Here is a 13,093-nt window from a genome sequence, read left to right as displayed (position 1 = left end):
AGGGTACTTGATGGGTGGAGATTATCGTGTCTTATGAGTATTCCCAAAGGTGGCCTCAGTCCATTGTTGTGAGGCCAGCTGTGGTCCAGTGAGCAATGTTATCTTTGCACCTTCCAAGAGTCCTTCCAGTGGCTGTGCCCAACACACATCAGCTATTGTCTGGGCAAGCAGCAAGTGGTTTTATCTTTATTGAATCACAGCAGGAGAGACAAGAGTTTAGTCTCTCACACCATCCAGGCTGCCCTTCTACTCTGTGTGCTGGGTTGAGGCAGCCCCCTCTCTCCCCACCACTGGCAGGAATAAAACACTCAGACAAATGGATTGCAAAAGTGATGAAAGTTTAAATAGAAAGCAGTGAATGTTACAGAAAACCCAAAGCGCAGTGACAAAGAAAGATCCCAAAGCAAACCCAGAGGCATCCCATCCCCACCTGAGGGTGCATCCAAAACCCCCAGGGCTCCTCCCTCCCCCCCCTACTATTAGGCTGGTCTCAGCTGGCCAGATCTGAGACTGCCCATCCCCCAGTGGCCTTGGGCCCAATCAGGCCCATGGCCGGGAGATCTCTCTCCCAGTTACCAAGTCTCGGAGAGGGAAGGAAAGAGATGTGGACGGTTAACAGGGCAGGAAAGGAAGAAAGGCCTTGCACAGGGAGTTAGTATCTTATCTTAGTTGGCCAGAATCCCAGAAGCAGATCCAGCCGAGAGGGACAGCGAAGGAAGGAAGACTGAGAGAAAGTTCCAGCTATGCTGGGACTATCCTCACCTCCCACAATTACTTGGCCGATGAAATTCGTTTAGAATACCAAAATATTTTACAAACATTTAGCCAGTGTGCCCCTTTCTTAAAGGCACAGCCTCAAACTGCCACACTCTGTCAGCTCCTCTTCTGGCACATTGGCACATCCTGTTCCTGTGCCTTCAAGAATTCTTTCTTGAAGTAGGTCCAGCCCTCCTGGACCCCTTTGTTTTTAAGGGCTGTGTCCCAAGGTACCTTCTGAATTAGTTCCTTGAGTAACCTGATGTCCGCCTTCTGGAGGTCCTGACTAGAGATTTTCTTGCTGCCCCTCTTAGCTTGACTGCATACTGAAAACTCAATTATCTCATGGTCTCTGCACCCCAGACAGCCTCCAACCACCACATCTCCCAACAGCCCTTCTCTGTTTGTAAAAAGAAGGTCAAGCAAAGCCTTACCCCTGGTAAGCTCACACAGCAACTGTGATAAGCTGTTCTCCATACACTCTAAGAACCTTCTAGATTGCCTCCCCTCCCAGCAGATATCTGGCAGGTTAAAGTTGCCCATAAGAGCAAGGTCTGGTGATCTTGAGACAGCCTCTAGCTGCCTATAAAATAATTCATCAACCTCTTCGTCCTGGTTGGGTGGTCTATAACAGACTCCAACCAGGATGTCAGCCATGTTGGTCTTCCCTCTGATTCTCAGTCACAGGCATTCAACTTGATCATCCTTAATCTCTAGTTCCATGGTGTCTACAGCCTCCCTGATTTACAGGGCCACCCTTCCACCCCTTCTCCCTGTTTGTGTAGTTGATCAGAAAACTGATCAAGAGCACCTTGAGAAAGCCATTTCCAGTATTATTTCCTGAAAACAACAAAATTTGACCCTAGGACAGAAATACTTCTTTTGCTCCTTCAAACGGATATCACAGGGAGAATACTTATTCTGGAATCTGGAAATGTTCAGCAATAGAAAGCAATACTGGCTCCCTCTCTGTCCTGGGAAAGATAATTTTATAAATAAAAAAATTTGTGGAAGAAAAAGAATAATATTACTTATTTATCATCTGATTAAACACCAACTGTGCTTTGTGCCAAGTGTTCAGAAGGGGCCAGCAGCTCCTTCTGTTGTTTGCAGTTTTGGTTGTGTTTGTTGTTTTGTTTTGTTGGGTTTTTTTGTACATCGTTCTCAGTATCTTTTGCACTCAAAGTAGCAGCCTGTTGTCAGTAAGGGCCATTCATCACAAGCAACAACTCGTAGCAGAATTTTCTGTAAGAAAATTGCAGCGAGACACTGTAAGAAGAACGAGGTACAGAAGAAATTACTGACGCCTTCAGAGAAGCTCTTCAGTTGTCTATTGTGTTATATAAAATGGCAGAAATGTGCTGTATTACCAAGCCAGAAGTACTCTGCTTAGATTCAGATGTTAATCATAGAATCAATAAGGTTGGGAAAAGACCTCAAAGATCATGAAGTCCAACCTGTCACCCAAGACCTCATGACCACTAAACCATGGCACCAAGTGCCATGTCCAATCCCCTCTTGAACACCTCCAGGGACTATGACTCCACCACCTCCCTAGCAGCCCATTCCAGTGGCTAACAACTCTCTCTGTGACGAACTTTCTCCTCACTTCGAGCCTAAACTTCCCCTGGAGCAGTTTGAGACTGTGTCCTCTTGTTCTGGTGCTGGTTGCCTGGGAGAAGAGACCAATACAGGTGTCCTGATGGACACATAATCATAAAACCTTTATCTTAGAAATTCAGGTTAGAGTATCACTGAATGAAATTCTACAATGTTAATAACTACATTGTCTCAGAGGAAGAAATTCAGCCTGTGCTTATCTTAGTATTATTCTGTAAGATTCAGTGTTCATTTGTGGTTCAGTTGTGAGGATTACTGGTCCTTCTGACTAGAAATTAATATGAAATACAGTAAGGCAAGATTGCCTGTACTCAATCAGTGTTGATTATTTTACAGCTTGCTGGAATCCAGGAGTAAGTAATGGAAATAAAAGAAAATGTCTGAGCTCTCTAAGTAGACAGCCTACAATTATGTATCTTATACCTTTCAGTGCAGATGAAGTTCCACATCTTACTTCTCAATTGCATCCTTTTGTGTTTTTTTTTTTTTTTTAAATTTCATATCCATCATTAATAGTACTTTTGTTTTCATTGTCCATTGGTAACCCTAGAACAACATAATTCTCAGTTTTATACTACAGTTTTAAATTGTCCTTTCTTCCCATTCTGAAGACTGTTTAGCACCAGGTGTCCCTCATTTAATTTTTAATTTGTCTGTCATACTGGCCTTGGTAAATGTAAGAGATGGTAGATATTTATTTTCATTTGTCTTCTGTTCATTGTGCTCCACATAATGAATTATTAATCTGTGATAGTATGCATTGCAGCATGCTGTGTGTTTTGACACATGGAGAACACAAAAGCTGTGCTTTTGTATATTGCTGGGGGAGGGAATTTTTTGTGAACAGACATTTCTTAAAGCAGCTTACTGTACCACTGTTAAAATGACTAATAGTCATGTGTTATACTACATGATCTGTGGGTTGATTTTCCTCAGAAGAATATTTTTCTCTTGGCATCTTAGATGTGAAGAGATGATCACTTAAATAAAAGTGAATTTGCATGCAAAATAGATGAAGATGGTATAAATGAGTAGTGCTGAAATAAATATCACATGAAGTGATACAGCATTAACAGCAGCATAAGTGTCTTGCACTCTGAAGAAAAGTCCCAGTTACCTGTAGTGCTATTCAGATACTGCATAGAGCTGATACACAAACAAAACTGTAAGGTAACCACTGCAAGAGATTATTCAAGGCTGGATGTAAGCTTAGGAATTTAGTGAATTCAAAATGCTGCCTCAAACAAGTCATCTCATGGTAATGATGACGTGCCAGTCAGTTTTCTACTGCCCTTTATTAGTGCAGGACTGCTTCTGGGCAGCTTATAGTTACTCATGCTGCTTCTTCGAGACGTTATTTTCAATAATGGCTATCTTCATAGCAGTGCAGCTTTGAGCAGCTAAAGACATTAGTGATCAGGTGCAGTTCTTAATGATAAAGTACAATCCTTAATGAAGTCCTTTCGGTTTAGGTTTTACTTTTGCTGGTGAGGCACAGGTAGTTAGGCATACCTGCTTTCTTGCTTAGCTGCATAAGCACCTTGTAGTTGTGAGCGAATTGTAAGCAAGGCTTGCTTGGCTGTTTGCAGTTCCCAGAAGACCCATCTGTAAGATGCTAGAATGCTTTTTATACCTCAAATGGAACCAAGTGGGCCTGCATGAGGCTTGAACTCTTTTTTTCCTTGTATTTTTTTTTTCTTTTTCTCTTTTTTTTTTAAAAAATTTTTTTCTTTTTATTTTTTCTTTCTTTTTCTTCTTCTTTTTTTCTTTTTCTTTCTTTTTCTTTTTCTTTTTCTTTCTCTTTCTTTTTCTTTTTCTTTCTTTTTCTTTTTCTTTCTTTTTCTTTTTCTTTTTCTTTCTTTTTCTTTTTCTTTCTTTTTCTTTTTCTTTCTTTTTCTTTCTTTTTCTTTTTCTTTCTTTTTCTTTTTATTTCTTTTTCTTTTTATTTATTTTTCTTTTTCTTTCTTTTTCTTTTTCTTTCTTTTTCTTTTTCTTTCTTTTTCTTTTTCTTTCTTTTTCTTTTTCTTTCTTTTTCTTTCTCTTTCTTTTTCTTTCTCTTTCTTTTTCTTTCTCTTTCTTTTTCTTTCTCTTTCTTTTTCTTTCTCTTTCTTTTTCTTTCTCTTTCTTTTTCTTTCTCTTTCTTTTTCTTTCTCTTTCTTTTTCTTTCTTTTTCTTTTTCTTTCTTTTTCTTTTTCTTTCTTTTTCTTTTTCTTTCTTTTTCTTTTTCTTTCTTTTTCTTTTTCTTTCTTTTTCTTTTTCTTTCTTTTTTTTTCCCCATTACTATCCATATTGATCTTGTCATTGAGTGGCAGTTAGTCAAATTAAGACTTCTTGCAAGGAAAGCTGTTTCATTAAAAGCTCAATATGAGCTTTCTTCATCTCTAGTAGATCTTTATTCAAATAAACTTAATTTTAGTCTTCTGAGGACAGAGGCCTTTTGAAAGGTATTAGAAAACATCTGTTTCAAAACCTGAATAAACTCTGGATAATATTTTTTGTTGTTTCATGGTTTAAGATTGTTATGTGCTAGAGCTGCACTGGTTTTGAATGGGAGTAATTTGGAGTCATCAATGCCAAGCTGGTCTCCCAGCTATATGTTTGAGGATGCCATGTCAGAGGAAAGGAAATACGCCAGAATTTTCAACAGTCTGTAACAGAAGGTTCAAAATAGCAGTTGGAATATGTCAATTCAGAAGCACTGCTCTTTGTGATCTCTCTCCATTCCTGTGTATTTTATCATGGGCTTCTTGCAGACCTTGATGCATTGCGAGGAAGGCTTTGTGGGGAAGACAGAATACAGGAGATTCTGTGCATCAGGTACAAATTGTGGCTACAAAGTCTGCTCCCTGATCTAAGTACTGGGGTATTTGCTGGTTTACAGCATATATGATACAAATTACTTTTGAACCTCCAGAAACAGTTTTCTTGAACTTCTGCTAGAAGATCTCATGACAACTTGCCCTTACAAAAAGATATAATGGTATTTTTGGGGTACAACAGTGAATCTAATAGTGCACAATGGCAAATGAAGTGTTCTAATTTCTGGACTTACACTGCTACATGTGAAACTAACCTGCCAACCACAGTGACTTTTTAGAGGCTTATGTTTACATAAAACAAGTTGGTTTTTTTACCCCCCAACTATACTAACTTTGTGTTGCATGAAAGATGAGCCTTTCCTTATATTACATTGACCTAGTCCATTAAGAATAGCTACATTTAGTGCATTCTTTCTCCTTATTTCTGACCTTAGCATCTTCAAAATTCTGTATGCTAAGGAAAATTTGACTTAAGTGAAAATGTTACCCTTTTAGATCATCTTGGAACTTGGGGGCAAAAGGGTCTTCAGAGTTGTCTTGAAGAAAAAACTTACAGAAGGTGCTTGTGAGAAAAGGAAGAGAGTGGAGAAATGTATAGAAATAGAAGTATACTCAGAGCACCTACTGCTTGCAGTTCTTTCTCAATTGTGTCATTAAAAGTGTGGAACATAAGAAAAAGTTGAAGAAAAGGTGCTCACAAAAAGATTTGTCTAGGGTTACCATGAAAAGAGATTTGCCAAACACTGTTGGTTTTTGCAAATGAAATAATAGTAAAATGTGTTCTCAGTCATGAAAACTTAGTGATACTTTTTTACTCTTCTCACTGTGATCTCACTAAGTCCTTTACCTGGAGTGCAAAGCTGATCAACAGAAACAGTTGAGATACTCACTTTATTTTGGTTCAGTAGCAATTACTTCTAGGTGATTAATCACAAATACAGCACACTGCTGGCTCAAACAGTTTATATCCCATACAAAAAAACAATTGTATACCACATAAATCTTTGTATGCATGCTCTCGTCAGTTACCTTATTGGTTTGCTATTACTGAATCCATTATATTAAGGTGGTCCTACATTTATGCTTAATTTTTCCTCATTGAGGTGTGTTTTTTAGAATTAGAATCAGCAAAGATTATGTAGGCGACACTGATGTTTTGGTATCTGTTCAAAGCTGTCTCTGGTTTATGTAAAGAAGCCATAAAAGGGCATTTTCTACAAAGGCTGACAGATTTTTACTGTCTTTAGATACTGCTGTTAATTACTATGTCTTGTTTCTGATTATTTTAACCTCTGAGTTCATATTGCCCTTTAGTCTTCAGGGCTTTCCATTTTTGTCACCCTGGTTTCAGATCAGGTCATTACTCAGCCTAGAAATTTTAACTCTATCCTTCTGACATCAACTGTATAAAAGACAGCATATATATTGTTCAGTCTCAAGGTTTTAATTTAGAAGTTGAATAGTTGTAAGCAGTGTGTAGCAATAGGAATCTGTAATATGTGGAATATTAATAATTTTTGCAACACTTTCAAGTAATGAAATCAAATATTGCTCCAGCACTATCTGGAAAAGTACAGGAAGATTTTAAGGGGTAAAAACTGTCAAAATGCATTCCATGTACAGCAGCTTCCTCAAAAGTATTAGATTTTCATGGCACAAAAATGCAGCTGTTGTGTCAGAAGGGTACAAGACCCTAAGAGAGTGAGTAGTAACAGGATTCTGAATTAATGTTTATGGGCCATGTATTGGATACAGAGAGACACATTTAAATAACCTTAGCCTGAGACAGGAGCTTAATCACTAAGGTATCCTTGCAGTTTCTACAACCTGTTTTTAACTATTAATAATTTTTTTGTTTGTTCTGTTACAGAGATCCAGCTTACTTTGATGATAATTGGCTGAACAGGATCAAAACAGAAGTAGGAGATAATTGGCGACTAAAGGTATTTTACTTACTTTGCTTGTCTGTGAATCTGTATTTCAGTTCTTAATATAATATTGTCTCTAAGTGTTAGCATATTTCTAGATTAAGACCTTGCTTTGTTACAGCATATTGAATATTAGACCATTTTAATTGTACTTACTTGGTTGATTTTTTTTTTAAAAATATTTTAGTCCTACACAGTTTAGCAAGAAAAAACCCAAAACCAACATTTTCAGTTTGTAAATATGTTTAAAAATGTAAAAGGGAAATATTAAAATAGATGCTATACATCAGTTGCCACTCTCAGATGTTGAATGAAAGATTTTTATTTTTTTTAACCCATAGTGTGAAAGTAGAATTAAAAAAACCCCACAACAGCAGCTGCCTAAAAAGATAGGAGAATAATAGGCAATTTATTTAGATAAAAGTGGCAAAGTGGTGTTTCCTTAGGCTTTGCCAGGTCTGCACAACCACTGAGATTTAGGAGAGAGGAAGTCCTGTGGTTTTTTCATCTCTGTTGGTTGTACTTGGCATCACTTGGTATCACTGAATGTTAGGGGTTGGAAGGGACCTTGAAAGATCATCCAGTCGAAACTTGCTGCCAGAGCAGCATCACCTAGCGCAGATCACACAGGAATGCATCCAGGTGGGTTTTGAATATCTCCAGAGGGAGACTCCACATCCCCCCTGGGCAGCCTGTTCCAGTGTTCCATCACCCTCGCAGTGAAAAAAAATTTCCTTGTGTTTACATGGAACTTCCTACACCTCAACTTGCAATCATTGCCCCTTGTCCTGTCATTGGGCATCACCGAGAAGAGCCTCACCCCATCCTCTTGGCACTCACGCTTTACATATTTATAAACATTAACAAGGTCACCCCGTAGTCTCCTCCAAGTTAAGGAGCACCAGCTCCCTCAGTCACTCCTCATAAGGAGGATGTTCCACTCCCTTAATCATTTTTGTGGCTCTCTGCTGGACTCTTTCAAGCAGTTCCCTGTCCTTCTTGAATTGAGCGGCCTTGAACTGGACACAATATTCCAGATGCAGCCTCACCACGGCAGAGTAGAGGGGAAGGAAAACTTCTCTTGACCTACTAACCACACCCCTTCTAATGCACCCCAGAATGGCGTTGGCCTTCTTGGCCACAAGAGCACATTGTTGGCTCGTGGTCATCCTTCCATCCACTAGGGCCCTCAGGTCCTTTTCCCCTTCACTGCTTTCCAGCAGGTCAGTCCCCAGCTTACACTGATACATGGGGTTGTTCTTTCCCAGGTGCAAGACTCTACACCTACCCTTGTTGAATTTCATTTAATATCTCCCTGCCCAACTCCCCAGCCTGTCTTGGTCTCATTGAATGGCAGCACAGCCTTCAGGTGTGTCAGCTATTCCACCAGTTCTGTGTCATCAGCAAATTTGTAGACAGTGCACTCTGTTCCCTCATCCAGGTTGCTGATGAATATATTGGATAGTACTGGCCCCAGTACTGACCTCTGAGGGACTCCATTAGATATGTGCTTCCAACTAGACTCCATTGCATTGACCACAATTCTCTGACTCCTTCACTTCAACCAGTTCTCAATCCACCTCACTATCCAATCATCCAGACCACACTGCCTCAGTTTAGCTGTGAGGATCTGTGGGATACGGTGACAAATGCTTTACTGAACTCAAGATAAACCACATCCACAGCTCTGCCGTCATCTATCCACCTGGTTATAGCCTCATAAAAGGCTATCAGCTTGGTCAAACATGACTTCCCCTTGGTAAAGCCATGCTGACTGCTCCTAATGACCCTCTTGTCCTTGATATGCCTATGGACATCTCCAAGGATAAGTTGCTCCATTACCTTTTGGGGGATGGAGGTGAGGCTGACCAGCCTATAGTTACCTGGGTCCTCCTCCTTACCCTTTTTGAAGATTGGAGTGACATATCCCTTCCTCAAGTCCCCATGCACCTCTCCTGTCCACCATGACTTACCAAAGGTGGTGGAGAGTGGTGTAGCAATGACCTCTGCCAGCTCCCTCAGCACCTGCATATGCATGCCATCAGGACCCATGGATTTATGGATGTCCAGAAGACTTAGCTCTTCCCTAATCCAGTCCTCATCAACCAAGGAAAACTCCTCCTTTGTCATGTCTTCCTCTGGGGCTCCTGAGGACAGTCTCCACCAGTGTAGCCGGAGACAAAGAAGGCATTTAGTATCCTCTGTCACCAAGGCACACACCTCATTCAGCAGGGAGCTTATGTTGCCTCTAGTGTTAGTTTTTCTTTCAATGTATTTGAAGAAGCCCTTTCTGTTGTCCTTGACCTCCCTTGCAAGGCTGAATTCCAAGGAGGCCTTATTTTTCCTAATTGCCCCCCTACATCCTCTGACAGCAGTCTTATACTCCTCCCAAGTGGCCAGCCCCTTCTTCCATGATCTGTAGACTCTCATATTCCACTTGAGTTTGCTCAGCAGTTCCCTACATAACCATGCAAGTCCCCTGGCTCCCTTTCTCCATTTCCTACTTGTTGGAATGCTCTGATCTTGAGCCTGGAAGAGTGGCCTTGAATATTAACCTACTTGCCTGGGCCCATTTGCCTTCTAGTACCCTGGTGTCCCCCAGGGATCAGTTCTGGGCCCCATCCTGTTCAATATCTTTATTGATGATCTGGATGAGGGGGTTGAGTCAATCATCAGTAAATTTGCAGATGACACCAAGTTGGGAGCAGGTGTTGATCTGTTAGAGGGTAGAAGGGCTCTCCAGAGGGACCTTGACAGGCTGGACAGATGGGCAGAGTCCAACATGATGGCATTCAACATGTCCAAGTGCCAGGTGCTGCACTTTTGTCGCAACAACCCCATACAGTGCTGCAGGCTGGGGTCAGAGTGGCTGGAGAGCAGCCAGGCAGAGGGACCTGGGGATACTGATTGACAGCCACCTAAACATGAGCCAGCAGTCTGGCCAAGAAGGCCAATGGCATCCTGGCCTGGATCAAGAATAGTGTGGCCAGCAGGAGCAGGGAAGTCATTGTGCCCCTGTAGTCAGCACTTGTTAGGTCACACCTAACTGTATCCAGTTCTGGGGCCCTCAATTTAGGAAGGACATTGAGACTCTTGAATGTGTCCAGGGAAGGGCAGTGAGGCTGGTGAGAGGCCTGGAGCACAAGCCCTACGAGGAGAGGCTGAGGGAGCTGGGGTTGTTTAGCCTGAAGAAGAGGAGGCTCAGGGGAGACCTTCTTGCTGTCTACAACTACCTGAAGGGAGGTTGTAGACAGGTGGGGGTTGGTCTCTTCTCCCAGGCAACCAGCATCAGAACAAGAAGACACAAGCTCAAGCTGTGCCAGGGGAAGTTTAGGCTTGAGGTGAGGAGCAAGTTCTTCCCTGAGAGAGCTGTTAGCCATTGGAATGTGCTGCCCAGGGAGGTGGTGGAGTCACCATCCCTGGAGGTGTTCAAGAGGAGATTGGACATGTCAGTTGAAGCCATGGTTTAGTAGTCATGAAGTCTGTGGTGACAGGTTGGACTTGATCTTTGAAGTCTTTTCCAACCTTATAGATTCTATGGTTTTCCCTAGCAATTGCTTGAAAAGGGCAAAGTTGGCTCTGCTGAAGTCCAAAGTTTTGATGTGCTGGTTTATTGTATCTCTTGGTATTCTAGTACAATGGGATTTGCAGTAGTACAACTGAGGAGCATTTTGATTTATAAAACCTGAAGAACATGGTTTCCCATGCAGATGTTAGTGTAGTTTCTGTCCAGATTTATTCAGGGAGTGATATATGTACATTTCCAAATTCCCATTTGCAGTCTAAGTAGTCAAGGAAATTAAAGTAGTGTCATTTTGTCTGTTAGTTCATCTTTCCATTTTGTTCTGGCAACCAACAGTCCTTCAGAGCACCTAGGGAAGGGCTTCAATTGAAATGCTCTAGTGCTTACATCAACATCATAGGCTCTTTTGGAATGTTTTGTCCACCAGGGTTGCCAGCGAAATTAGGGGACCATTTATGAGGCTATATTGACCAAATGGTGAATAAAAGACACAATCCCTTAAAAAAAATTTTTTTTAAAAAATTGTTAGTTTTGCTTCTTGTAGAGCAGATTATTTAAATGAACTTTTCAAAGAAACATCTGGAATTGCAAGTAAACAGCTGGATATAAGGGTTTTATTTACTGAAATATTTCTGCAGCTTTTCTTTAAGGAATATTGAAATCTTGGCTGTTTGGAGAACAAAAAATTGAGAATTGTTTGTTATAATAAGATTTCAACTGACTCAAAGCAGAGCCGCAACTTGTGAAACTCTCTTGTGGAGCTACAGGAAAAAATTTTTGTCTCCTATCAGCTGGTAAATACTAAGGCTTAACAAGCATGAATGAAAAGAAAACAACCAAAACTAAGTAACTTCCTTATGTGATTAAGGTGCAAAAAATGTCAGGTCAAATTTCAGTGTCTTGATGATGTCCTTCTTTCTTGTTTTCTGTACATCTATGTAAATAAGAACTGAAGACTTAAAGACTGATTTCTGTTGTTGTTTGGTTGTTTTGTTTTTTGGTGTGGCTTTTTTGTTTGTTTGTTGTGTTAGAAGAGATGTGTTCTCCAAGTTTTTGCATACATTTTTTAATATATCACTTCCTCTGTCTGAAGAATGCTAAAAGGCACAAAATGTGATATTTTAACTCCTATTTTGTAATTAGGAAAGTAATCCTATACTTTACCAACTGTCCTTTGTGTATGAGTAAACACTATTAGTAATTGGGTTGTTCATACGTCTGTCATTCAGTCCGTGCACTTCTGTTCGTTTGCCACCAGATTTAAAGTGTAGGCTACATGTTTTTTCATAACTCAGTGATACAGATTTCCCTTCTTAATTTAAGAAACACTGTCAGAAATGATAATTGGGTTATCTCACTACTTCACAATGCCTCCAGTAGCATATGAAACACAAAAGGAGGCAGTCTAGCAGGGGAGATAAGTTTGTATTCTTGTGTGTTTGGGGGGTTTTGTGGTGTGAGTTTTTTTTTTTAAATGTTGTGGGGTTTTTTGGGTTTTGTTTGTTTGTTTTTTTAATACAATCAAACAAAACAAACCAAATGTAATATGCAGGTGTTTTTACTTTGTGGAACAGTGGTGATAGAAGTTACTATAGGCCTAATATAGTCCTCCTAACCACTGTTGAAAGAGATACTCAGAAAATCATGCATTGAATTGGCTGCTGTCCTTTATTGGCAATAAACAAGAATATATGACTTGGCTTTCTTTGTTGTTGGTTGTCAGCAGTTTACTTTCTGATAACTGCAAGAAGGCAATATTTTTTCTTTCCTGTTGCTGTATTGGTTTAAAGCAAATGAGTGAACTTACAGGGATGTCGTGATATTCATAGTTTTGGTGCAGGTTTTCTGATTTATGAGAGTGAGCAATGCACAGCAAAGGAAAATGTTAGAACTTGCAAAGTAGGAAGGATTCAGCGAGCACGCTGCATATTGCAGCTGACCACCAAATCTTGTCTACTTCATTTAGTAGAGAAATGTTATTACTAGTTTAGGGTTAAAATTTCTGGGGCATAGTGTACATTAGTGTGCACAACAGTTTGTTTTCCCCTAGGCAATGAGAAAGCCTGCTTCTCCCTGCCTTAACTGCAATTTTATGTTGGGGTGGGGAGCAAAGGCGTATTTCATTCCTGCTGTACAACTCAGCACTTTAAAGCAGTCAGAGTTTAAACTGTGTACACACTAGTATCACAGTATTGCCAAGGTTGGAAGAGACCTCGAGGATCATCGAGTCCAACCTGTCACCACAAACCTCATGACTAGACCATGGCACCAAGTGCCATGTCCAATCTCCTCTTGAAGACTTCGAGGGATGGTGACTCCACCACCTCCCTGGGCAGCCCATTCCAAAGACTAATGACTCTCGGTGAAGAATTTTCTCCTTGCCTCAAGCCTAAACTTCCCCTGGCGCAGCTTGAGACTGTGTCCCCTTGTTCTGATGCTGGTTGCCT

General features: G+C 40.5%; 1 protein-coding gene across 1 annotated transcript in view; it reads left to right on the top strand.

Annotated features, from left to right (window-relative positions):
* Positions 1-13,093, top strand: part of HOOK3 (hook microtubule tethering protein 3) — a 97,892-nt gene that overhangs the window by 25,426 nt on the left and 59,373 nt on the right. Inside the window, exon 3 of the mRNA XM_054178997.1 lies at positions 7,066-7,138. Coding sequence (XP_054034972.1) covers positions 7,066-7,138 — 73 coding nt within the window. The remainder of the gene's footprint in view (positions 1-7,065; positions 7,139-13,093) is intronic.

This window comes from Dryobates pubescens, chromosome Z, assembly GCF_014839835.1.
Source record: "Dryobates pubescens isolate bDryPub1 chromosome Z, bDryPub1.pri, whole genome shotgun sequence".
Lineage (NCBI taxonomy): Eukaryota > Metazoa > Chordata > Aves > Piciformes > Picidae > Dryobates > Dryobates pubescens.
Note: the sequence above shows the minus strand (reverse complement) of the source record. Positions and strands in the feature narration are given on the sequence as shown.